Source organism: Toxoplasma gondii, chromosome Ib, assembly GCF_000006565.2.
Source record: "Toxoplasma gondii ME49 chromosome Ib, whole genome shotgun sequence".
Classification (NCBI taxonomy): domain Eukaryota; phylum Apicomplexa; class Conoidasida; order Eucoccidiorida; family Sarcocystidae; genus Toxoplasma; species Toxoplasma gondii.
The window spans coordinates 1676564-1702101 of NC_031468.1; the positions used below are offsets into that span (position 1 = coordinate 1676564).

The following is a 25538-nucleotide window of genomic DNA, read 5'->3' on the forward strand; positions in this document are numbered from 1 at the left end:
TCGACCTCGGCGTTGACAGGGGAACTCCAGCGTCTCTCTTGTCTGTGTGTGCTCTCTCGGAATGCACGTACTGTCGAAAAGCTCCTGACGACCGTGTGCTGTGATAATAGAGATCATCGGGTGACAAGGTTGACAGGAATGTGAAAGCAGAAGAACGCGCTTCGGGGTACAAAAGTCCACACCAATCGAGCTGCGACTCCAACAAAGAAAACCAAGGAAGAGGAAAATCCGAGATCTGGGAGATCCATCAACAGGCGAAGACCCTTTTCGACATGCATGTGCCGAGGGAGTTTCATACATATTTATATACAGATGTTTACATAATGGTACGCAGAGAAAGATACATCTCTCGATATCTGCAAAGGCGCGTCAGTGCAGAGAAGATATCTAAAAGAACTGGGTACAGGATTAACGCCGTGTACAGAGTCAGTCTCCACGGTGGCACATCTGTTGGAAAAAAAAACCTTGGAAGCACATGAACTTTAAAAAGCGAACGCAGTGGGTCGAGGAGACAGTTTTTTTTCTTCTGCGGAACCAGAAGTCTGAACTCGAATAGACTGTGACAAGGAACTGACGAAAATGGCTTCTGGAGAAAGAAAATCCGTGGAAGAAATCGAGAGATTCCTCCCTCTCGCTGAAGGTCCTTCTGGTTCTTTTCTAGCATCCTTCTCCCTGCCTTTTTTACATGCCGGCAGAAAGGGACCCTATCTTGTGAAAAGGTGAATGTGTGGCTGAGACACACCCCTACTGGAGCATGACGACTATGAATGTATTTGTTGCAAAGAGGAATTTACGCGTAATTTAACGTATCTTTAAATGTAACTGAAGACGAATTAGATGTCCTTAAAGATGAAATCAAATGTGAACGAAAAACAATTTGACATGCGGTCAAAGGAAATGCAAATGTGGTTTGAGGTCTATGGGGAAAAAGCTGTTTTTCTCCAAAAACGCCGCTCGCCTAGAATGTCTTCTCGTAGGGGTGTCGCGCGCCGACATGTGTGACAAAGAACTCACTCATTGACGAGGAAACTCGGACGTCCGTCGTCGACAAATCGTCGCTCTCCAAAACAACAGGACTTTCCACCGCACCCACAACACAAAAAAAATCAGCAGACCCTGCAGAGAGGTCAACCACGTTTCATCGGTGCGACCAGCGAAAGCAGCAGCCTCCTCCGCGTTCCTTGAATTTCGATTCACAGGACTCGAGGAAGCAGAACACGAGAGAGAGGACGAAGACGAAGAAACTCCGCAAGACAGAAGACAGTTCAGAAAGCAAGAAGGGCAGCGAAGAGCGGCTTTCTTAAAAAACAAAGTCGTGGACACAAAGCAGGCATCCAAGGGTCCAGACGGGTCCCTGGGGCAGAGAGTGATGGAGCAGGAGAGGCGCGAAAGTCGAGAAAAAAGCGGGAAGGAATCACGTACAACTCGACACACGCCCACGAATTGGACAATAAAGGAGAGAGGCAACCAAACGAGATAAGCAACTCGTCAAGGAAAGCAGCCTGTCGCTTGTTATGCAACGTCCCTGGAGAGACCTTCTGAGTTTCGAGCTCTCTGCCGAGATGGGCAAGGAAAAAAGACGCAAAAGGTACCGAGACACCAGCCGTGTTGTTCGCCGAAGATTTCGCGACTTGGTCTGTCCCTGGAAGGAACAGGTCCGCAGGAAAAATGGACCAAAGAAAAAAGGACTGGCGGATCTTCTTCGTGCAGAAGAAAGGGGACGCTGAGCTGGTCCTTGTGCGCCGAGAAAGTGAAGTTGCCATTGCTGAACTGCGGGGCGTTCGGGGGACCCTACAGTTCGTAGCGCCTCTGGGAGTACGCCGCCATGTCGTACAACTCGCATTTCACTTTTCTCTTAGCGAAACTGCGTTCGTTCAAAACGCGCACCGCTCTGTTCGCCTCTGTGCAGTCGGGCAAAAGGCACAACAAAAGTGGAACAGAAATATCGAAAACTTGAAAACCTCAAGGCAAACATCTGCTGTCTCGGCCAGAAAACCCCCAGCCCAACTACATAAAAAGTCATACAGACACACACATATATATATACATAAAATATACTTGAGATGTACGTAGTTGTATCTTTCTCTTTGATCTTCTGCATGTAAACTTGGACGCATGCTTATCCCGATGCATGCATACATCAATGGTTTCACCTTAGATGCGCAACTTCAGAAGCCGGAACATGACGAGGACCGTATACGTGAAGATTCGTGTATGGTTACAATCTTCTTTTCGAGTCTCAGGCCTCGCTGAGAGTCAGGGAGACCAGATCCTCTTTTCTCGGTTTCTCCACCTTGTGGACGAAACATCGCATCCGCTTCGACGCGCAGCAGCCCCCGAATTTCTCTCGACAAAAAAGCTCAATTCCTCCTCAGGCAGCGCATGCATGGAAGGGCGCCCGCCTTGGGGTGTACCACGAGTTCTGCTTTAGTGACGTGTGATGGCTTCTCAGAAAAAGTATTTCTTGGTCGCGTCGTTCACGTATTTCTTTCGTGGAGAACCGGTTTTGTCACCCTTTTTCCTTTGGATTTCTTCCGTCTTGACAGCCAGTGTTTTCCGACGCCTTTCGCCCATTTTTTTCCGAAAAATACTTTCTCGCCTACGTTCCGGCAACTGATAGAGCGCGAAGGCGCGAACCTCCTGCGTACTCGCGACGACGTGAATACGCACTTCCACAACTTTTCCGTGTTTGAGACATTCTTGATAGATCTACAAAAAACACAAGAGCGAGACAGGAACTCCTCGGATAGCAGGAAGAGAGAAATCACGGTCCGACGCCGGGCTACAGCAGCAAATGCAAGCATACAAGAGAGCGAAGACACAGACATAAGAAGACATAAACAATCACGAGGATATACAAAGCAAACGCGTGAGGAAGGAAGTACCAGTTGAACAGGACAGAGGTTCCTGAAACACACAGTAAAAAAGAAAACTCCGCCGAAGCCTCTACACACAGCTACAAATCTGTGTCCATCTATGTGAATGCATGTACATATGCATATATATATATATATATATATATATGCGTTCCCACACGAATAGATGTATGTCGAGAGAGACAGGTTGACATATCGACCAACATATAGACACCCGGAGAAACACATAAAGAATGGGAAAAAACAGGTTGAAAAATGCATTGAAAGACACAAAAGTGACAGTCACAGTCCAGAAAGAGAACAGAGTTAAGGACGATCTGCTTGTCAAAACCGACCTCATCTTTTACGTCGTCGTCGAGCTCAGCAACCTCCATGAGGTTTTTCAAAACGATCAACGTCGAAGGGGCATCGCCGTTCCGAGCATCCAGAGTCACGTGGAGAGTATTTCCTGTTTGGAAATTGACACAAAGGAGACGCAAATGTTGAAGAATCGATTTTTCAATTCCGCGTCAAGCGTACGATAGAGAGTCGTCCTTGAGAAGAAAGTGGAGGGAAATACACAGGAGAAAACGGAGACTGCGCGTCACCAATTTGACTCGACGCGCCACAGAAACGGTTCCCCAGAGAAGACTCCGAAATTCGGAAATTCGAGAGGGGCGACAAGACGCGACGGCAGCAATGCGAAAGAGCACGTGAACGGCAGATGCACCGCAGAAAAGCCGCAAGAACGAGAGAAAGGACGAGAGGAGAGAGAAGGAAAAAAACGAGGGAAGGCACATGAGAGGAAGAAGGAAAGAAGAGAAGAAAAGAGAGAGACAACAGAAAACGAGGAGGAAGAGACCTGCGTAACTGAGAGTAGACGCATGTCCTGCAGAGAGCGAAGGGCACAAGATAGACGGGACGATAAATCGCTTTCCTTCACGTTCGAGTGAGGATTGATACCATCCAAGGATTAGAACTCCCAAGACTATCTGGTCAGTTATCCCCGGCGTAAAAAAAATATCTTTTGTACTGAGAAAGCCTACCTCCGACGTCGAAGCCGTGCATTGTGGCGACTGCAGTGTTGGCATGGCTCTTTTCAAAGAAGTGAACATAAGCCTCTCGACGATGAGGAAAATGATCGAGAGTTGTGATAGACCCGAAGACGTCAAAAACTTGCTGTACATACAGTCAGAGAAACGCATTCAACATGCAAGACAGAAAATACGCCGAAAAAGAAAAATCGACGCTCAGTGGCATTTGCCTGCATCCATACATCCGCGCAAACTTGCACTCAGCTTCGCATCCACCAATTCTATTACTAAGTGTGCATACTAGTATATACACCTATGTATATATATATATATGTATAGATGTATAGATGCATGAATGAATATTTATACACCTACATATATACATATATATATATATTTTTATTTATAGAACACATATGGAAAGACGGAGAGAGAGAGATTTATGTGTATATAGGTACATGTGGGCGGACATATACATGCGGAGAGAAGACCCGGAGAGAGCGACAAGGACATATCCAGGCCAACGCAGAAGTGAAGAAGAAAAGCACCGCATGGATCAAGAAGGCGGCAAGACCGTGTTTCGCACTGCTCGCGTTTCTGAATCTTGGTTAGCTGCTTCTTTCTCTTTGGGTGTCTCCGGAGGCCCACCTTCACTTCCGCCTCAGAAAATCCCTCCGGCAGATTCGTGACTTTGACGACTTTCGATCCACTGAGAGGGTTCGCCAAGTCCTCTGCAGAGACGCCGTGTTCGAAGACAAAGCACGCGACAAAGGTGGAAAGCTCGAAAACAGACCGACGCTGAAGACGCCAGAAGGGTGCGTCCTGTGTTTTCCATTCCCCCCCTCCCCCCCCGCGAGCGTCGATGCATGCATGAGCTTCTAACTCTCTTGCGTGTGCATCTCTCTGCGCCTCTCCGCAGTTCTGTTACGCTTCCTCGTCTCTGCGATGTCTTCCACGAACCAGGAATCTACCGACTTCTCTCCTTCGACGTTCGAAGCCGCCTCCCCCGCAGGCGACAGTCTGGACGGAACGCATCGGCTGTCGGCGTCAACGACGGCGCGTTTTGACGACCCAGACCTGTGTCTGGGAGTTCGCGTTCTCACCTGACTCGGCGCGAGTCGCGAACTGCTGGTACGTCGCCACACCGAAGAGACCAGTTGACGGAGTCTGCAGAGAAGTTGCGAACAGGCACCGGAAAAGGAGAGCGACTCCAGCCACGGAGAAGAAGACGCAGGAGACGAAAAAGCATCCCGAGACAGAGAAAGAGCGGTTGAGAAGGAGGAACCGGCGGCAACGGCGACTGAGAGGCAGCCTCGACAGCCCAGTAGATCGGAAGACAAAACGGATGGCACTGCAGAGCAGAATGGAAATGAACCAAGTCAGACGAGACGGCCTTCCCTCCGATGCGCATGTCGTCCGCACCCCAACGCGAAACGTAGACAGAGGACCATGTTGACGGGGGTCCGACAAGACCTCACACACAAAGAACTCGGAAGGAATCTGCCACCGTGAGTCTCGCGGTTCTTGTACGCAGCTCGGAAGCAAATGTCGAGTATCCGAAGCGGCCCTACACCAAGGCGCAGTCTCCTCTCTCCGAGAGCGTGATCGCTCTTCTGCCGTCTAGTCGCAAGCACGCAGAGAATGCGGTCGTCGATCTATATATCGACAAGAAAAATACCCCTGCGAGGTTTTATGCATGTGCATGCTTCCCCTGAACAAAGCAGCTCTCACCGCAGCTCGCTTCGACACAGACACACGCTTCGGTCCTTCGTCCTTCTGCGCCTCTCTCGAAGCATGATGTCCCATCGCAGGGGATGCATGCGCCACTTGAATGCGTTGCCCTTTGAACCGGAAATTGTTCATAGCCTGTACAGCCGTTTGCTGTCGAAAAAAGCACAGAGAAAAGCGCTGCCAACGCCTCGTCAAAGCACTGCAACAGGGGAACCTGAACGTCTGTCACCGGCGCCCTGATTCAACTGCTTCTGTCTCCTCATCTTCTTTCTGCGTTCTGCTGTGCTCTCTCTTCTTCTCCCTCTAGACTTCTTCTCCCTCTAGACTTCTTCTCCTCTCCACTCTTTCTTCCTCTCCTCTGCATTCGTTCGTCCACTCTTCGACGCATGGCGTCTCTCCTTCTACTCCCTCCTCGCTGCTCGGTAGACAGACGTGAGACCTATGGGCGTCTCGCGAGGCGAAATCGCAGCCTGTAGCGGACGGCACGCATGCACGAGCGACGGGGCTCCTCGCCTTCTGAAGAGTTGTACTTCCGTGAAAGTTTCCAGGTCCTTTCAAACGAATCCCCAGACGCACCGCAGCCTCGAGCGTAGCGAAATCCATCAGCGCGTACGTCGTCCGTTTCTTCTCGTCCTCTCTAGGGGGAATGTAGACTTGCTTAATTTCCCCGAAGGACTGGAAAACGGCTCTGAGCTCTTCCTCAGACACGGGGACTTTCAGAGAGGTGATGTAGATACGTCGCTCTCGCTGCTTCGCCCACTTCTCCCGCATGGCCTCTGTGACCGGCCGGTCCTGAAAAAACGAAACGCCTTCTGCTTCTGCGTCGTGAGTCGTTTCCGGGATCTTTCACGCATGCACGAGGTTCTTGATTCACCAGTCAAAATACGAAAGAGAGAAGGAAAAGGAAGAATGGCCGGAGAAAAAAGGACAGACCAAGAACAGAGATGTGCGCAACGACGGAGATGGATGAAGAAGAAAGAATGCGCAAGGGAGGAAGAAAGAAGAGACAGAAGCAGGTGACGCGAGGCGCTGTGGATGGGGAGACCATTTGCGCCAGATCGTCGTTTTCTTCCCGACACACAAGGTTACTTTGGAAAAAGCTACATTTTACACCAACACTGAGACAACGAAAATGTAACTGGAGTTGTTTCTCTGATTCTACGGGGTCAAGCGAAGATGAGGAGAGAGAAACAGGTGGAATTACATGGTGCAGTTGCCATCGAAATGTCTCTAAAATCCGCGCCGAAGAACGCTTTCTGTTCCACTTTCTCCTTTTTCTTCACCGCACTAAAGTGCTCAACCAATTCCCGGTGTCTGTACGTCACACCAAGTGCCTCTCTCTGCACATGTACTTCTCCTTTCTTCTCTCCTGCTTTTCCTCGAATCGTACTTTTCCGATTGCTCGACTGATTTTATCTTGCCACTCTGTGTTCGCGTTTCTCGGAGGCGCTCGCTCTCGTCGCGGCTCTGGAGTAAAGAGGAGCGGCTGCTCTCCTTCCCGGTGTCTGATCTCCTCCTCTCTGAAGTCCTGGGCGAGAGAAAAGGCAGTGACACGGAGGGACATGAAACTGTGAAATAGGTCCTTCTCTTGCACAAGTCTTCGACTGTTCACAACTCCACTCCACAACGCGGCCTTCGAAGCGCTCTCGTTACACCTAAATTCGGACGTTCAGTCGATAGTTAACCACTGAGGCAGAAACTCCCACAGACAGACTTGCGGCCTTTGAAGGAACTTGCAAACCCCCCGCGCCACGGCGCACGCAGTTGGAAATTTTCAGCAGGCGCCAGTTTAAGGTGCAGGAACGGTTCCTTCTCGGCCAAATACTGAAGAAAAAGAGTTTTGTTTAGCTGGAAAACTCCGAAAATCGGACTTTTAAACAGTGCGACCAACTGGCTTGTTGCTGGAAATGACCGTCTCTGGGTTCTCATCAAGTTACTCGAGGTGCGTTCGGGATGAAAACAAAGGATGGCAAATCCAAGCACTCACATGCATATATATGCAAGTAAAGGCAAATAGATTGATATATATACAGATACAGGTATACATATATACATATTGCTGGAACCCAGGTAGAAAGGGAAATGTGGAATTGGATCGGAGACAGAGATGTGGAGAGAGTCGAACAGATCAGAGAAGCGGGAATGGCTTTTGATTTGAAGCACACAGGTCTTCTTTTCTGCTGAAGTAATAATTCGTGTAAACGTCGACGACCTTGGAGGTGACCGTCCCTCATTCTGTTTTTCAGAGTCACTTTCGAGTTTCTGACTCTCGCTCAGAGGTGACTCTTAGGAGAAGATTTAACTACTTCTCAGAGAGTCCTTCTCCCAGTTCGCAGGTCCCGACTGCTTAGCACATGAGAGGCGATTCTCTCGTCGTTCACGCGAGGCGCATCGACAGTCCCCAGTCTCAGGCCGAGCGCTGGGCCTGGGCCGCAAACAGGCGGTTTTTGTGTTGTAGCTCTCAAGCCTAAACGGTTTTGAAGGCGCGTTTTCCGCGTCCAGGTCACAGGCGAAGACGCCGATTCCCGGATAGCCGAGTCAGAAGGAGGACTGCTCCGGGACTCGGAAATGCAAAGGCGTCAGCGTGTGCAACAGAGCACATGGCACGAAGCGAAAGAGTTCAGGAGAGACGCGACACAAACACACAGAAGTTACGTCTTCCATACTCTCCCCAGAGCTCAGGATTTTCGCGCAGAAACGCGAGCACAGAGCGCGCGCTACGGATAAACAGGAACACTGTCGGTCACCCGTTCTACGGCGCAGACGAAAACAATGCTGAGGCGGAAGGAGGACGTGACGAGCCTCGCTGGGCCAAACACTTTGGAACACAATCAAAGTGAGAAGAGACGCAGTTTCTGTACAAACGCTCCAACATCCAGAACTGCAATTGACTTGCAACGAGGACCCTGGGGCTGGGGACATTCGATTCACGGGGGGGGGGAGGGGGGACCGAGAAGCGAATGTGGAGGACGCCGACGGAGTCGAGGGACAGCAGAGAGGACACTCGAGGAAACTGGAAAAATGCAGTTTCTTGCAAATCTCAACCTGTGTGTTCAACCTTTCTCCTTACTTCGGGGCTGCGTGATCGGGACGCGTGGCGGCTCCGAGACTCGCTGGAGAGACTGAGAAGGACAAGGCACAGTCGGGTGCGGGAACAAACGGTCAAAAAAATATTCGAGGCAACAAGTCGAATCCCTCGCTCTCTGGTTGTCTACCTAGGAAACACAAATGCGTCTTCCTCCCTCTGGGAGCCTCGCAACAGAGGATCCACCCAGTCGGCCGACAGCGAACTGCGCGGTCCGAGCCCGGTTCTCGGAAAACGAGACAATTTGAGTAACTGGTGCAATTCGAATCCAGCTTCTGTTGCTGGAGAAAAGCACTGCACGCAAGATGCGGAGTTAACGTGATGCTCCGGGATCCATGTCACGCATCAAAGGGGTTCGTACTGCAGCGGGTGTCGAAGAAAGCCGGAGAAAAAATAGAGGCAAGCCAGTGACGGATAGATTGAAACTCACGGCTTGGACGCTTCCTGTCTGCAACTTTCGTGAAAAGCCACGTTCACTGCCACTTCAGCCTCTAATTCAATCACCCCGTGAAGTCCTCGTACAGCAACCGGCTTCTTCGTTTTACAGAGACTCGAGAGTGCGGGAAGCACCCCAGAAGAAAGCCCCCGCAATCGGAGGACGAAGATCCCCGGTAAATTCTGAACGCAAGTGCCCGTCCACCCCGTTTGTTTCAGCTAATTAATAGGTTCAAACAGGAGCGTACCTCTCGTCTCGGGCTCGCTTGTGTCGACCTCTCGTCATCTTTGAGGACGAGGCTGTCTGGGTAGGCTGAAGCGACGGCGCTTGACTTTTCGATTTCTTTTCCGATCGAAAACGCCGGTCCAGTCAACTGAATTTCGGCGTCCGCAGAGTCGCGCGACCGAAGAGTTGAGGAAAAAGGGCGCCCTTTTATGGCCACAATGAAGCGAAAAGAAAGACAACGCACAGATGAATCGACACGTTCCCCGGATGTCCGCGCCTAGTCAACGGTCACCGCCGGGACGGTTTTTTGAGAGAAGCTGAGGAGACTCGACTTTTCCGGGCGTCAGCATCACAACAGGACAGGGCCGAGAGACGAGGAAACTTCCTTTCAAACTGATTTGCAGACATGACGGAGAAGGAGGTTCCAAAATCTCATCCACGTCACCCAGAAAACAACGCTCCGCTTTTCGACGGCGAACTAGGGAAAGCGTACCGCCGGCAGGACCGGCTTCGAGAGGGTAGAATCGAGAAGATGTAAGACTCGGAGGGTACTTGAAAGCGTAGAAATGAAAATGTCCTGAACTCCAGTCTTTGTTGGGGGGGTTCTAGCGCCTTTCATCTGACGTGACGATGCCTTTCAGAACTCAACCCCAGAGAGCACAGACAGTCGGTGTCCCGGTACCTCTTCTTGGTCGCACATGCGTATGTGTAAGGCACAAGTTGTTGAACAGGTGGGTCGTCTCAAAAATTCGCGGAAACGCATCGAAAAACGCCTTTCACTTTTTCCAGTGCCTGGCTGCTCTATGGAGAGAAAAACATCCAGAAAAACACAGTATCTCTGGAAGAAATTTACTTACATGTCTTCGAGCGCTGGCGAGACGCCGACGCCCTGTGGCCCGTCGTGCGCTTTGGCGCCTTTTCGTCAGAAGAAAACAGTTGCCTCTACAGAACGAGAGAAACGCTTTCTTTAGAGGGGAGAGGAATAAGCAGACCAGAATGGGAGAGCTTTCTGGGACTTTGTCGCTGCAGAAGGGTCAATCCTTCAACGGGACCCGACACGCGGCTAAAAATTCATGTTGCTGCTGAGCTGGAGACGCTATTAGAATAGGAATTACAAGAACATACATTTCCTGCAAACACTCATAGAACCCTCGATCTCATCATGTGGACATCATGAACTCCTGCGCATCGCAGGCAAGCGAACAGGAAGGCAGAATACATTCCACCTACGAAAGAAAGTGTAAAGATCCTGTGAATATATATATATATATATATATATATACGTATGTTATACGTAAATACATACAGGTATATACATATGCATATATGTAAGTGAATCAGCACATGTATATGTATGTGACATTCGTCAAGCATAAACGTCCATACGTTTTTTCCCGTGAACTCAGCAGCGTCAAGTAGCGAGTTGACAGGGGCATATAGGGACTCGCCATCCCAGAGAAGCAGGAAAATCAGAGCCACACTTCCTAAAATGAGATTCCGCAGTTTATGTAAGCTCCCTTTTTCTGGGCAGTGTAGATCCTGCGAGTTGAACGACGGGCTTACATCTTGAAAGTCTTTGTTTACCGGATCGAAAACCCGTTGTTTCAGGTTCCACTAAATCTTGAGTACTCTAGCGGGACACATGCGGCGATTTGTTGAAAGTTTCGTTGAAGACTTGTTTTTCTTTAGACAGGAAGTGAATACACAAGCAATCCAAAGAGGTACGAAGTGTGAAAACACGCTAAAGAAGTGAACTGCCGCGGATGCAACTCACACGATACTGAAATCCGACACTTTGAGCTTTGTTCTGAGGCAGTCCAGTGGCTCCATGGTGTAGAGCCGTCGGAAGGAATTTAGTACACGTAACATTGTCTTCAGTTCAGCATCCTACGCATTACTGAGGTGCCAGTAATCAGAGAGAACTGCCGAAAGAGAACCGGATACGCTTTCTCGGAGGAACCGGGGCAGGCGGCATTATCAGGACCAACCCATCGTCCCGTTTCTCATGCAAACCTTTTCGTGCAAACATCACAACCACCCTCTCTCTGGTAGCGAGATTTCTGTGTTGACCCTGCTGTTCTACGGGTCAAGCTCTAAACGAAGTCGCAGTGCCGACTCCCCAGAAGGTTATGAATCACCCTGTCTCGACTGACTAGTCCCAGTACGGTGGCCCGGATCATTCTAACATTTGACGAGTCGTCTTCTCTTGCTATTACCACGCAGGATACCAGCAATCCCTCTCCTGCGAAAAAGCGACGGATGCGGATTCTTATTCAGCCGACCTATAACAGCGCGGAAGTCCTGATGTACTTGTCTTTACCGCTTATATGTGTGAGTTGAGAGACTACCGGGTGGAAGCGACTGGACACGAACCCCGGGTACACTGTGAGACTTCTTGTGTCGCTGATTCCTGTTTTTCGACTTCACGCAGATATTTACGCAAATATACGCTGGCGAAAAACTGGCAACGCCACACTGCAGGCACCTTTTCCCTAGTCAATCTATCTGAACTCGTCAGAACGACCAGCTCTTCTTCCCCTTTACTTAAACAGTAAACTTCTTGCAGCTTGCCGGAGCATCATCCACATTTGGCATACCATCGTTGCCGATGGACTTTACCTTCGTCTTAAAAAGTGGATTCGTTAGCTCCGTCTTCCACTTTGTGACAGTCGTTTCCCTCGGCCCAGAAGAACTCTCTCCCGCCGATCGCTTTCACGCTTTGCCGTCCAGTGCCACCGACAGGACACTACTCTTTCTTCCAGTTCACGTTTCAGATTGGGGACAAGGAAGAGGCGATACCTCGCTGGATTGGAAAAGCGGCAGTTAAAACGCCCTTTGTTCGCCCCGCCAAGCGACAGCGAAGAGAGCACGCCGACTCATAGTCACCCCGCTTTTGCGGAGAGGTTTCTGGACTCTTTTTTTCCGGAATCTCCACGCATCTGTGACGCTCGTTGCCTCCACATCCGGCTGCGTTTTCGGCTTAATTTGTGGAGGACTGCTGCTCCTCGTGTATTGAACAGCGAGAGAAACTCAGACGTTTTTTTTCGGCCCGTATCACTGTACGGGAGGAAGACTGCTCGTCCCTTTTTCCAGGCCTTCTGGGAACGGCCGACTCAGGGCGATGCTGACGAAGCCAGCGAGTTCCGTCCAATCAATGTCGTCCTGGAAGCTCCTTGATTCCAGGAACCAACGGAGAAGAATCAAGGTAACGTAAGATAGTGAAAAAACTCCATCGTTTTCCGCTGTCTACGTATTTTACGCAGTCCAGTAGTGCGGTGGTGGTAGTCAGAACTCCTCGATGGACTGAGTAGCGTCTGTGTGTCAACTAGATAGAGTCCTTGTCCGTGTTGCAAAACCGACACTTTCATGTCTGTCTATTCGAGTTGGGCGACGGAGTCACATATTCAGTTCTCTTCGCTCCTAAGGCCGCTGTTTGCTTGCTGTCATTCCCTCCGAAACGCTCCGTCTTCGCCGCGAACATGCGAAAGGGGGAGAAAAGTGTGCCGCGAGTGGGCTACCGACTAGCGACGGGGTCCTGCAACTAGGTGGGTGTGGCTTGTAGAGCGTTTGCGGACGCCCCCCACCAGCGGATTAACGAAAGAAAAGAATTCCGCAAATTCCCATCTGAACGGACTTTCTACGTCGAAAACCTGTGGCCAGGGGCTCCGAGCGTGTTTCTGTCGTGCTGGACGACTCGCTCGCGCGTTAGGGCCGACGGTGGCATTGCTAAGAAAGACAAGAGTTTGCCCTTTTCTTTTCGGGTTTGCGGAGAAGTCTTTGTCAGTATCTTCCCCCGAATTCCCGAGAGCCCGTTTCGCCGAATCGCCTTCGAGATAAGACAAGAGACAGACACTTTCGCCGGCGACCGTGCGAGAAACCTCCATCCTGCAGCCCGCAGTGTTCCACACTTTTCCTCGGGAGGTCTACAGTTCACGTCTCTAGCGATTTTTTCCGGAACCCGTCCTTTCGGGGATGCCAAGTCTCTCCCGCCTCCTCGCCTTTGTGTCTTGAGCCACGTGTCAACTCTAAAAACGCGTTTTCCTCCGAAATCTTCGGCAGATGGACGGCAAACGCGAGGACGTCTCGGCGCGGCCGCCGGCCGTCTCGGCCCCTGGCGACGGGGAGAAGTCCATGACAAACGGCGTCAAAGTCGAGTCTCAAATGTATCAACAGTTGAGGAAACTCATTAACGTCGTGGTAAGCCACTTTTTGCGACATAACTCTGGTTGTCTCCTGATCTGACCAGTCCGCGATGCAGACCGTTCCATTCAGCGAACCGGAACTGCTGCGACCGCCAACAGTCGAGATGTAGACACTCAAATGTCGGCGCCGTGTGGATCAAATGCTGCGTATCGCCAATTCAGAGGCGCGTTCAAGCGAAGTCATGCGTGCTTCTGTCGTGTCTCGTCTGGAGGGGTGGAAAACGGCGCTTCTACGCGGTCCAAAATGGCTGCTTCCAGTGTGCAGAACTCTGTGTGTGGCGTGGTCGGCTGTCTGTCCACTGGAGTGCACGGACCCGTGTCGTTCGCATTCCTGCATTTTCTGGATTTTCTCTGGTATCTGGAGGCTCGCATCTTCTATGGAGTCGCTGATTCGTCTCGCAAGATGCAAATGGGTGGAGACGCACAGAAAACGCCTTCTGTTGCATCTGTGTTTCATCCGCAGTTCCTCGTCATTTCGCTTCTCCGTATCACTTTGTTACACGCGGCGTCCGCCCTCCCTCTCAATACCGATAGTTCCTCGCACAGTTCCATGTCTGTGTGTGCACACTCGAGTGTCGATACTGTGTACTGTGGAGACCTAAATTCGGGAAGGACTGCGCTGTTCATTTGAAGGAGCGACATTGACTCCTTGCGTTCTAGGTCTGCCTGTCTGCTCTCAGGACGAACTCCGAGATGTCGGTCTTCAGCAGTTTATCCAGTTGCCGAGAATCTGCGTCGTGGGGACACAGTCCGCAGGTAATCTCACAGAACTGCACACACACATATCCAAAATGCACATACGCATATCGAACTATATATATATATATATATATAAGTATATGTGCATGTATAGATGTATATGTGAGTGTGTGTGCATCCTTGGCCGTGTGTGTATGCAACTAGCATGCTTGTACCGGGATTCGGAGCTGCACTGACGACGAGGTGTAAGCGCTGCTGAGACACCCTGTTGTTTTCGTTTTTCGCGCGAGTCGCCGTGTTCCCGCGCCTGCGAGGACATCTGACGTTTTGACGTTCTGCATCGGATCCACGCGACTTTTTGCGTCTTCTGACACACACTTGCTTCCCGGAGGGGCGCTCCTGTCCTTGCCGCGCCACTGTGTCTCTCCCCAGTTCCTCTCCGTTCTGCGTGCATGCACGACAGGCAAAAGCTCCGTTTTGGAAGCCATCGTCGGCTTGGACTTCCTGCCTCGCGGCGATGGAGTGGTTACGCGACGCCCTCTCGAACTGCGCCTTGTTCATCTCTCTGAGGGTAAAAAACTGCCATACACATTTCACCAAAACTTTCAAATCTTCGTCCGTCCTCGGGCTTGCAGCTACATCAAGATCTATGCCTACATATCTACATCTATCTCTACATATTTAAGAATATGTGTTTCACTATAGATATACGTATATATATGTATATGCCTATATATATACATATCATGTTAGATACATGTATATCGATGTAGGCATATCTATGCTTATGGCCTGCAGATAAGTATATATATATATATGCATGTCTGTGCATGCCCCCCCCCGCATATGCACATACTTGTATATGGGGTAGCCGTTTGCCGTGGACGAGTTTTCAGTTCTTTTTGCAGGTGTGTTACTTGACTTCTCCACTTGGTGTTCGCAGCGGAGCATGACTTGAATGAAGCCTACGCGGTCTTCGAAAATGACAAGGAGAGGAAGATTCGCGACTTCGAACAAGTGCGCCAAGAAATCGACCGCCTGACAGACCAAGTGGCTGGTGAGAGGCGATTCACAGTCACGTCAACTTCAGTTATCTAAACATGCCACTGCACAACTTATTGATGTGAAACCCGTTCGCTCTTTTCTCAACCTCATGTGTGGACATGCTTTTCCGCCCTCTACAAACGTACTTCTATTCATATATATATATATATATGTATATGTATATACACATATATATACACATATATATACATGTATATATATATATATATACATGTATATATATATATATCTGTATATTCGTGTATCCGTGAACAGTGTAGAAGTATTCATGTGTGTTCTTGTCTGTGTGCAGTTACGCTCTGTCCTGTCTCTCCTGTATCGTTTTCGAGTAGTTGTCATAATCTCCAGGTGGCGACTGTGTCAAGGTGTGTGCGTTGCATGCGCAACTGTGTGCGTAGCAGTCCTTTTTTTGCGAGCACTTCAAAAACTGAAAGCTCGGAAAGTTCAGGCGACAGGCTTTTCCACGTTTACGCATGCCTTTCAGTAGTGCAAGGAGTGAAAGTCTTCCTTTTCATTTCTGTCTCCGTTTTCCTTGTCCGAGCTTGCCGGAGCCTGCTCGCGCTGGCGGCCGCCTAGACGCCGAAGCGCGAGTCGAGTGATGCTCGCATGCCGCCATGAGGGACCCCGATACTTCCAATTGCGTTCTGCACACTTGACGCCTTCTGTTCTCTCAGTTCGGTCGTTCATGTGACTTTTTTTTCCGTCCATCCCCAAACTGTTTCACATCACCTCTTTCACTTGCGTTCGACACTCTTCCCTCAAATACGGATTTGGCAGTGCTGTGAGCGTCGTTCGTTGAGTCTCAAGGGGTTCAAAAGGCGTTTCAACTTTGTTTCCCCAGACGACAAACTTTGCGTCGGCTGCCTTTGCCGGGTCCCTCTGAGTTTCGGCGCGCCTGCATGCGCCGGACTTGCGAATTTATGAGTTTCGTGGTCTCCCCGGAGGACATGCACGCGCAGAAATCGGTGAATCTGCTGTTTGTCTCAGGCAAGAACAAGGGAATCATCGACAGTCCTATTGTCCTCACGATCTACGCGACCCAGTGCCCAGATCTGTCGCTGATCGATCTCCCGGGAATCACACGAGTTCCACTAAAGGGCTCTGACCAGTGTGAAGACATTGAGATGCTCACTCGACAAATGGCGCTGCGGTGAGGAGAGACTGTGAAAAGAACGAAATTCCTTCGATCGAGGTTCCTTCGAAAAAAAAGAGAGTTCATCGTGAAAGTGCGGCAACTGTGTCTCTTTCGGGGGAGGGGATGCCGAGTATGTAGTCGAGAGAGACGTTTGCATGCAGTTGCATTTTTTATTTCGTAAAAAACGCTGGAAATGTCTGCTCTCTGCAGGTACGCGTCGGATCCCCGAACGATCATTCTCGCTGTTATTCCAGCGAATGTTGGTGAGTGAGATGGACGAACTTCGAAAACATCCATGACCGTCGGCGACGCGAGACCAATAAGATGTCGTGGCTTACTTTCCACGGTGTCTGTACAGCAGCGGCGTCTTCTGATGCACCCATCGGTGCATTTTACCGTGTGTTTTTTCGTCAGTGGGGCGCTGCGCTCGTTCTCGTCCAGAGGACTTCATTCGTGACAAGGGATCTTTCGGACTCGAGAACTGAAGAGACTTTGCCCCGCTTTCCGCAGCTGAAAGTATCACATTTCACTCCAGACCTCCACCCCCAAATCCCTCCTTTTTACCCTGTCTGCACAAACCGATTCACTTATATTTATCTACACAGTCTCACATAAGCGCAAATACATATATATATATATATATATATGTATATGTATATGTATATGTATATGAACAATTTCCATGAATATGAACATGCATACACATGCATGGATACATGTACATACATATATATATATATATATATATGTTTGTGTATGAGTGTACGTTTGGATGAGAACTACAGAGGCGAACGGGAGATTGGGGCGGATGTTTGCGTTTTTTCAGACATGTCTACCTCGGACGCGCTTCAGATGTCTCGCCGCGTGGATCCTCGCGGAGTGAGGACGATTGGAGTCATCACGAAAATCGATTTGATGGACAGAGGAACAGATGCAGCGAAGATGCTCATGGGCGAAGAAATTCCCCTGCGACTCGGATACACAGGTGAGCAGTCGCGCGGCCAAACTCTTCGCGAATCGACCCGTCCACCAATTCCCTCAGCGACTCTTACAGTGCGACGCATTGTTTTTCATAAATGCACACCTACAGGCACACGGATACGTACATCTACTTGTACACATATGCATCTACATATGTATATGGACATGTCATATATATATATATATAGATAGATAGATATAGATATATATGTATATGTATGTATATGCGTATATATATACATATATATGTATGTGTATATGTATGTGTATATGTATATGTATATGTTTGTCTGTGGTGTAGAAGGGGTCTGAGTGCATGTGGGAGACTGTGTATGGATTTCATGTTTCTGGTTTTCGCTTCGTATTTCTGTATTGTCGGCGTTTCGGGTGTTTTACCTTCGTCTTTTTTTTCAGGAGTACGGAACAGGTCGCAGGCAGACATCCGCGAGGGCAAGTCTGTGCGCGAGTGCCTGGAAGAAGAGAAGACTTTTTTCGCGACGCATCCGACTTACAGGTTGCTGCCACCGCACCTTGTGGGTGTGCACTCTCTCGTGGACAAGTTGACCAAGGTTCTGTTCCGGCACATCAAGAACTTTCTGCCGGAAATCAAACGCGAAATTTCCAGCAAAACTCGCGTCGTCCTCGACCGACTGCAGGAACTCGGCGAGGTACGCCCTCTCTCTGTCTTCTACATTCCTACACATTTATATACATTTGTATACACTCATATATACATTCATATACAGTTGTATATATGTACATATATATATATATATATATATATATGCTTATATGCGTTTATCTAGGCTTGTCCTTGTGGGTGTGTCGAGATATGTCATGTCTACAAATGCACATCCACACACACACATCCATTTATATATATATATATATTTATATGTAGTATACGAATTTGTGTTTCGGTGTATACACAGGTGGAAGTCGACAAACATGTTTCTGTTTTTCTTCCTTTGTAGTCTCTGTATGTGCAGAATATATAGGTGGAAGCCATGTGTGAGGGGGTGAAGGGTACATTACAGACTTGCTAGCTGTAGATTCGTTTTCCTGCGAATGCGTCGTTCTGTGGAGACGTCTGAGTGTGCATGCTGCTGTTTCCATTTTCTAGTTGGCACAGTCGACAGCGCATTTTTCGCGTCGTTTCCTGTATCTGTGTTCGGCTTACATAGGGAGTGCCGATGGAACCGTCTGAGCGAGCCCAGCTGCTGTGGACGGCAATTACAGACTACGTCGAAATTTTTAAGAACACAATCCGAGGCAAATACGACAAACGCCTTCAGATGTACTTCGAACATGTAAGATCTCTCTAGCGCAGCAAGTCCACGTTTATCTGTATTCAAGGATCTTTGTCTCTCGAGATCCACAAGTGTTTTCTACCTTGTTTTATCTTTCATGTTTCCGTATTTACATGTCACGTGTATCTATGTCCATCTCTCTCTAGATATGCACCTCTCTGTGTCGATCTGTGTATCTGTTTTTCTATCTATATCGATCTGCATCTACCTGTCTACATCGATCTACAACAAACGCGTATGCGTCTAAATGTTTACCAGCACACACGAGGCAAAGGCCTGTGGAACGTTGCCTGCAGAGGGGTCCCCCGTATAGACATCACTGATGCTTCTGTTTACACCCTTATCCGCTTATATTTATACCCCAATATATATATATATATATGTATATGTATATGTATATATGCATATGTGTATGGCTTTGTGGATCTTTGCGTATACAGTTGTATGCACGTATATGTATGTATATATTGACGCGAAGAGTGTTTTTCCAGGTTTTTTCCGACTGCATGCGTTTTTTAGCAGAAGGACATCACTGGAGGCAGTCAGATTCGCACGATTTTCAATGAGCTTCTCGAGGAGTTCAACGACAGGAAAGTGACAGAGGACATCAGCGACTACGAAATCGACGTAGCCATTCGCCTGCATGAAGGAGACTCCCTTCCCGGATTTCCTTCTCCTGACACTTTCGAGTATTTGATTCTTCCGTATTTGAAGCGCATTCAGGCTCCCGTGATTGAATGTCTTGGTGAGAAAACAAAGATCGACGCGCGACAGAAAAAGGGGGGACAAGAGAAATTCAACTTTCGAAACGCATCTGTTGCCAGCGGAAAGACAGCGTCAGCTTTGTTATTCCTTTGTCTCACTTCTGTGGTCTGTCATCGATCCGTTCTTTTCGCTGCTTCTCCTCACGCTTCTTGGTTCTTTTCTTTCTTTTTATCTCGGCGACTTCTTTTCTTTCTTGGTCTGTATCTTGTTCTTCCTTCTGTCCTTTCTCTTCTCCTTTATCTTTTTTCTGTTCTCCCTCTCGTTTTCTATTGTTTTCTCTCGTTTTCCTTTACTGTTTGTCTCTTTGTTTCCCTGTTCTTTTCGTTCTTTCTTCTTCGCTCGGCAGCTCTCTTTCACACAGTTCGACTGGTCGCGTTGCTTCGTTCTCTCCGGTCTGTTGCCGTATGTTTGCCTCCCCCGTTCCGCGCGTCTCTTTCTCTTTGTTTAGGTCGTGCGTGTCTCACTGACCTGCACCTCCCCTCTAACTCACGCGTTTCGGACCGCTGCTTCGCTGTGTGTCTTTCTAGATCGCGTATCGCAGACCTTGGAGCTCTTGAGTCAGAAGATCGCGAACCGGGTGTTCGGGCGGTTCCCTGCGTTGGCGGAAAAGGTTCTCGAGCTGTCACAGGAGATTTTGATTCGCGAGCGGGATCACACGAAGGTGATTCTGCAGCAGATCGTGGACGCGGAGACCGGCTACTTGTTCACCAATGACGCCAAGTACCTCTCTGAGCATGGCAGCATGATCAGCCAAGAGTCTCCAGACGTCGCGCAGGGTGCGTTTCCGCAGCAGGGACAGGGACAGGTTCAGCTCTACGGCGCCGACGGACGCCCTGTGCAGCTCGGCCCAGACGGGAAGCCAGTGCCCCCGCCGACGCATGCAGAGCGCGCGCAGCAAATGCTCTCCAGCATGCAGCAGAGCGTCACCACCATTTGGTCTCAGAACTCCAGAGAAAAGAAGAAAACTGTCTACAGCGGTAAGCCCGGGGAAGAGGTCGCAGAGACAGAAGAGAGCAAGAGGAGAAAAAATCGACGCCTCAGCTGAGCTCGGGGGCTCAAAGCGGAACCTGGAGAGTGCATCTCGACAGTCGAGTGAAAGCGTAAAGGAGAGGCCTTATATGAGAAGGACGCATGCGAACGATGCCATGCTCATGTTCTCGGACCTGTTTCCGTAAAGGGAGCTGTGGACAGGAATACGTACAAACACAGATGAACAAAGAGGTGACGACCTCAAGCTCTCTTCTCATCTACATCCCCAGTCACATATACATGCACATATATACACATATATCTACACGTACATCTCCACATATGTACATATATATATATTTATATGTATTTATTATCACAAGGTGTCTGTGTCGTTTTTCCCCAGTTTTTTGGGGGGGAGGGTTTGCTCGCCTTCTCGAGGGAGCACTCGCTGCTACCTCTGTCTACCGGAGAGTAAAGGTTGGACTTTGAGTTTTCCACTCCCTTTCTGCTTCTCCGGGTATCTGTGCAGAGCAATTCATTCGCGAAATCCGCCGCCGCCTCGATTCCTACTTCGCTCTCGTTCTCCGCAACGTCCGGGACTCCGTAAGTCTACTCGGTTAAAAACGTGTATTGCTTAGTCGTTCCGGATGATGTGTATATTTGTATATATATATATATGTATATATTTATATTTGCATAGATGCAGATGAGCTCTTTATCCTCTTCCTGTATCTGTAGACAACATGCAAAGACACACCCATAACGACAGACGTCTGTACGTGTACCTACATTGTATATATATATATATATATATGGATATGTATATATATATATATATATGCATGTATGAATGCATATATGTGTATGCGTGTAAGAGTGTATACTGAGAGGTAGTCCCTGATGAACGTCTCTATACATAGAAAAAGCTTATGAGTAGCTCTTTTTTCCTTCTTAGAGGATCTGTGTATCTTTGAGCTGGGGAGGTTGGCAGGATTTTTTTGTTTTTTCAGGTACCGAAGACGATCGGCTTCTTCCTGGTGCGCCAGCTGCAAGAGAAACTCCAGTTTGAACTGTACAATCAGCTGAACGACGAGACTCAGTTCTCTGCTCTTTTGGGCGAGGTAATTTTTAAGATGTTTTCGCAGAAGTTCCAATTTCGAGCGAAGGACAACAGCTGCTTTGTCTCTGTGTCTTTTGCAAATTCGTTTCACAGTCTGGAACCTCTTAGGTGTCAGTCTTCGCTGTTCGCGGCCTGCGACCCAGGGGCTGTTGTCTGTCGCGTCTACGTGCATGTCTGTCGACTCCGACCACTATGTGTACTCATTTCTTCGTTTTTATAGTCTTTGGAATGGTTGCTCCTTTCGTCTTTGTTCTGTGATCCTTCACCTCTACACCGATCGGCTCACTCTGTTCACAGACGTCTTTTCGGACGCTCCCAGTCGCGCTTCTGGCCCACAGACGGTGCATGGTTCCCCCGTGCATGCCTTGTCTGTTTTTTCTTCGCAGCCGCCTCACATCATGGAGGAGCGTCGGGCGCTGATGTCTCAGCTGCAGACCTTGAAGCGCGCGTCCGCAGTGCTCCAGCGCGATCCGACGATTGCGGCACTGAACTTGGACACTGTAGACGAGAACTTCGACCGAGACTTGCGAGAGCTGCAGAGAGACGCAGGCACGAGGGCGCTGCCGAATCTCCAGTCTTTCTCGAGTTTCGGAAGTGGAGAAGGTCGAGGGCAGCCGATCGCGGGCGGCATGCAGAGACCAGACGCGCACAGCGCCTACCTGGGAGGTTCGCAAAGAGCCAACGGGGTCGCAGCCTCCGCAGGTCAGAACAACACAACAGGAACGACAGAAAGAGGAGAGATGTGGACAGGGAGAAAGAGGAGAAAGAGAAACGACGTAGATGCGGAGAGCAAGATAGAAAGTGAAAGAGACAAAAGGAGTGTATTCGTTTTGAAGTACAGGAAGAGAATGAAAGACTTTTTTCGTTTCTGATTTGTAAATAGTAAGAGAGTGAATCTTTGATTTATGAAAAGCCAACGAAAGGTTCTTTGATTTAAATGAATGGACTTTTTTCGCAGCGGCTCCGACAACTCCGGGGCAGAACGTGAGTGACCCTGGAAGCTTCTCGCCGGCGACGGGCGGCTTGGTGGCAGCAGGATCCCTTCCGGACAAGGCTCGCGCGCTTTCGTCTTCAGGCGTTTTTGGTGAGAAGAAGTGGATTTCTTTGAAATAAGAGGTTGTTTTTGCATTATTCGAGGTCGCCGTGTCGCCGTCGAGATCTGGAGGGTTGTTGAATGTGGGTGTCTCTCGGAGAACACTATTTGTTTTTTATTTTTCTCAAGTCAGAGAGAGGTGCATGCAGACGCGATTTCGCAGGCAGAGGTGTGGATAGGGACCTGCAGCGTTGAGGTTTGTATTTTTGAATTTTTAAAAACGAGGCTTCAAAACAGAGAGTGGTTGGTTTTTGAATTTTTCAACTTCAAATGTGGAACCTTCAGGTTTTGTTCCTAGAAACATCCCTCGAAACGGTTCATGAGTTTCGTTTTTTTCAGATTCAAAAGGTGCCTCGGCGTCTGCAGCCAAGCATGTCTTTGAGAAAGTCAAATTCCAGGTTCGTTTTCGCGCGCTCGCGGAAAATGAGAGTTCTGTCTATTTCGCTAGCGTCAACGGAGACAGACTGTCTGTCGATAGACACAAATCGAGATGTGTGAATCGACACTCACATCCATACCTCTTCTCCACAGAGCGCGTCAGGTGTATGTACACCGCGTGCCTCTTCGCCGTTCAAAGTTGTTCACATATTTGCGCGCTTCCGAGTGTACAGACACCTCTATCGTTGTGATGTGTATGCGGGGGCTTGTAGAATGCGTTTCAAACTTGTTTGCCTCAATTCGACTCCGTTCTTCCATCACGCCAGAAACTCCAGCTTCAGAGTGCATGTGAAGTGTGCGGAACCGCCGCCTGTCCGTCTGCAGCCTAGCGAACTGCATCAACACCTGGCGAAAGGCGTTTGTCTTTTCCGGGTCACCCTTTTGAGGTGGAAACAAATAGAAACTGGGCTTTTGTGTTTCCTGTCCACTGCAGGCCGCGAACAATCCGCTGTTCAGCGACTAAGAGAGTTTCTCTCATTTTTTCGACACCCAGCCCTCCTGTTGTCGAGAGCCACTTCGTTCGGTGGCATGCATGCGAGAAGAAAAACGTATTTGCGAAAAAAACTTGAACGCGGGACTGTAGGCGCCTAATGCGTTCCCGGTAGAGCGGGAGTGCCTGGCAGTTCAGCCGGGGTATGTGAAAAGCATTTTCTGTTGCCTCTATCTTTTTTTTCTTGCCTGCGTCTTCTTTTTAGAGCAACAACTGGCGATTCGAGAAGTCTTGGTTTCTCAGCTCAAACACCGAGTGAAAACTGTCTAGGAAAAGCGAGTGGACCTGTGGAAACCCAGTTATTCAGAAATGTGAAGTTCGTTTTGAGTCCTCCGAGAGATGCTACGTGTCACTTTTTGGCTGCAAAAAGATGTGCGGAAACCTTCAAACGGAGATCCTGTTCGGTTTTTTTTCTGTCCTTTCTCACGGTTGAAACCCCACACGCATCTCTGTTCGGGACAGGCCGCAGAAATCCACACTGAACTACATGTTTCCAGCTGCTCTGGATGCAGACACATTTGTTTATGCGTGATGCTAACTGTATGTACACCCGACTCCACTGTGCACACTTCAGTAAAGTGCGGTTCTCAGTTTTGAGACTTCCTCCTCGAAGCGCTCGCGAAAAATGTCTCTGTCGGGATCCTTTCGCACCGTCAAAGTCAGCATTTAGTTCCTGTTCCGAAACGAAGTCGGCGTCGACTCAGCGAAGCGCCTGGCGCGCCAACACTCCAGTGTACGTACACTTGAAAAAATCATCGCAGTGCAGCGACAATCGTCGGAGAGAAATCGTGACGGCATGGCCTCTCTCGCGAGGCTGCAAGCGTGTAAAGAGTGGACTACAGAGTCCCCGAGTCCTGTAATCTACCCATCAGAAAACGCCTGAAGGTTGACGTTTCCCTGTTTCACATTGAAAGAGAAAGGGCCGCCAAAGTTTAAAAACAATTCTCTCTCTGTGAAGATGCTGCGAGAGGTCTTCCTCGTTAGACCTTGAAGGTCTGTCTCCCTATATCGTACCGGGTCCTCGAGCTTTTGTGGTAGCTCAGCAGCCTCCACGTCGACAAACAGTGAAGAGTGTCTCTTGCGTTAAGCGGTCACAAACTTCTTATCAAACGCAAGCTTCCGGGCGTTCTTCACTCGCCGCGTAATAACTTCCGTTCCGTATGTTCGCTCGCTGCAGACCTAGTTTCAGAAAACCGAGGCGGTCAAGGAGGTCCTACACTTTTTCTTCCGTAGTCGCCCACTGCTGATCAGATGTCGAGGCGTGAATTATCGTCGATTGAACAGCCGGGCCTCCCACAAACGGACCAAGAGAAACAAGCACACTTGGCACATCTTCCACTTTTCAACAGCCTATATTGATATATGCATGTATGAGTATAGAAATACGTATAGATATGTATTTAAAATGTATGTAGATATATAGGCTTTACACAAACAGTGGCAGTGGACGAGTGAGACAACTTAAACGCATGCGTTCTCTCACTGACGAAAATCAGACGAGAGGAAGATGTGCGCCACGACCCTTGGGAAGTAGAAAACAAGAACAGAGAGCTGAACAAGAACGAAATTCAGTAAAGAACACTTCAAGACAAAACAAACAACGCGTTCGAGGTTGGGAAGAGTTCTCTTCAGTGTCGCTTCCAGAGAACAGACTGTCAGAGTATGAAACAAAGAGCGAGAGCATTGGACCTTTTTCGACAAAGCGAGTAGGCAAAGCCTCTACACACAGTCCTTCACGCATACACTTTAGTATGAAATTGCCACAAAAATTGCCTGTCTCAACGTGATCAGTTCCTGTTGCACTTAAACAAATGTCTCTCAGTGTGCTTCTCTACTCACACACATCGACGCTTGATCAATCCTATACACAATTCTTCCATCAACGCATATATTTCCCTTCCT

At 49.0% G+C, this 25538-nt stretch overlaps 2 protein-coding genes across 2 annotated transcripts; one reads left to right on the forward strand and one right to left on the reverse strand.

Moving 5' to 3' along the window:
* Window positions 1-884: 884 nt before the first annotated feature.
* Window positions 885-10196, reverse strand: TGME49_321630 (RNA recognition motif-containing protein). Its single transcript, XM_002371663.2, has 11 exons — window positions 9389-10196; window positions 8691-8742; window positions 7011-7148; window positions 6197-6412; window positions 5621-5770; window positions 4993-5056; window positions 4538-4620; window positions 3902-4034; window positions 3212-3324; window positions 2604-2709; window positions 885-1901 (listed from the first exon to the last, which is right to left on the reverse strand). Exons 1-11 carry the CDS (start codon window positions 9424-9426, stop codon window positions 1792-1794), a joined length of 1203 nt encoding a protein of 400 aa, XP_002371704.1. The 5' UTR covers window positions 9427-10196; the 3' UTR covers window positions 885-1791.
* A 2775-nt stretch (window positions 10197-12971) lies between these two features.
* On the forward strand, window positions 12972-24503 carry DRPB (dynamin-related protein DRPB). Its single transcript, XM_002371662.2, has 17 exons — window positions 12972-13563; window positions 14249-14324; window positions 14731-14838; window positions 15211-15324; window positions 16320-16482; window positions 16678-16730; window positions 17294-17452; window positions 17863-18116; window positions 18633-18758; window positions 19278-19503; window positions 20051-20500; window positions 21025-21098; window positions 21506-21616; window positions 22002-22317; window positions 22574-22699; window positions 23048-23106; window positions 23580-24503. The coding sequence occupies exons 1-17, from the start codon at window positions 13426-13428 to the stop codon at window positions 23607-23609; spliced, it is 2583 nt and encodes an 860-aa protein (XP_002371703.1). The 5' UTR covers window positions 12972-13425; the 3' UTR covers window positions 23610-24503.
* Window positions 24504-25538: the final 1035 nt, after the last annotated feature.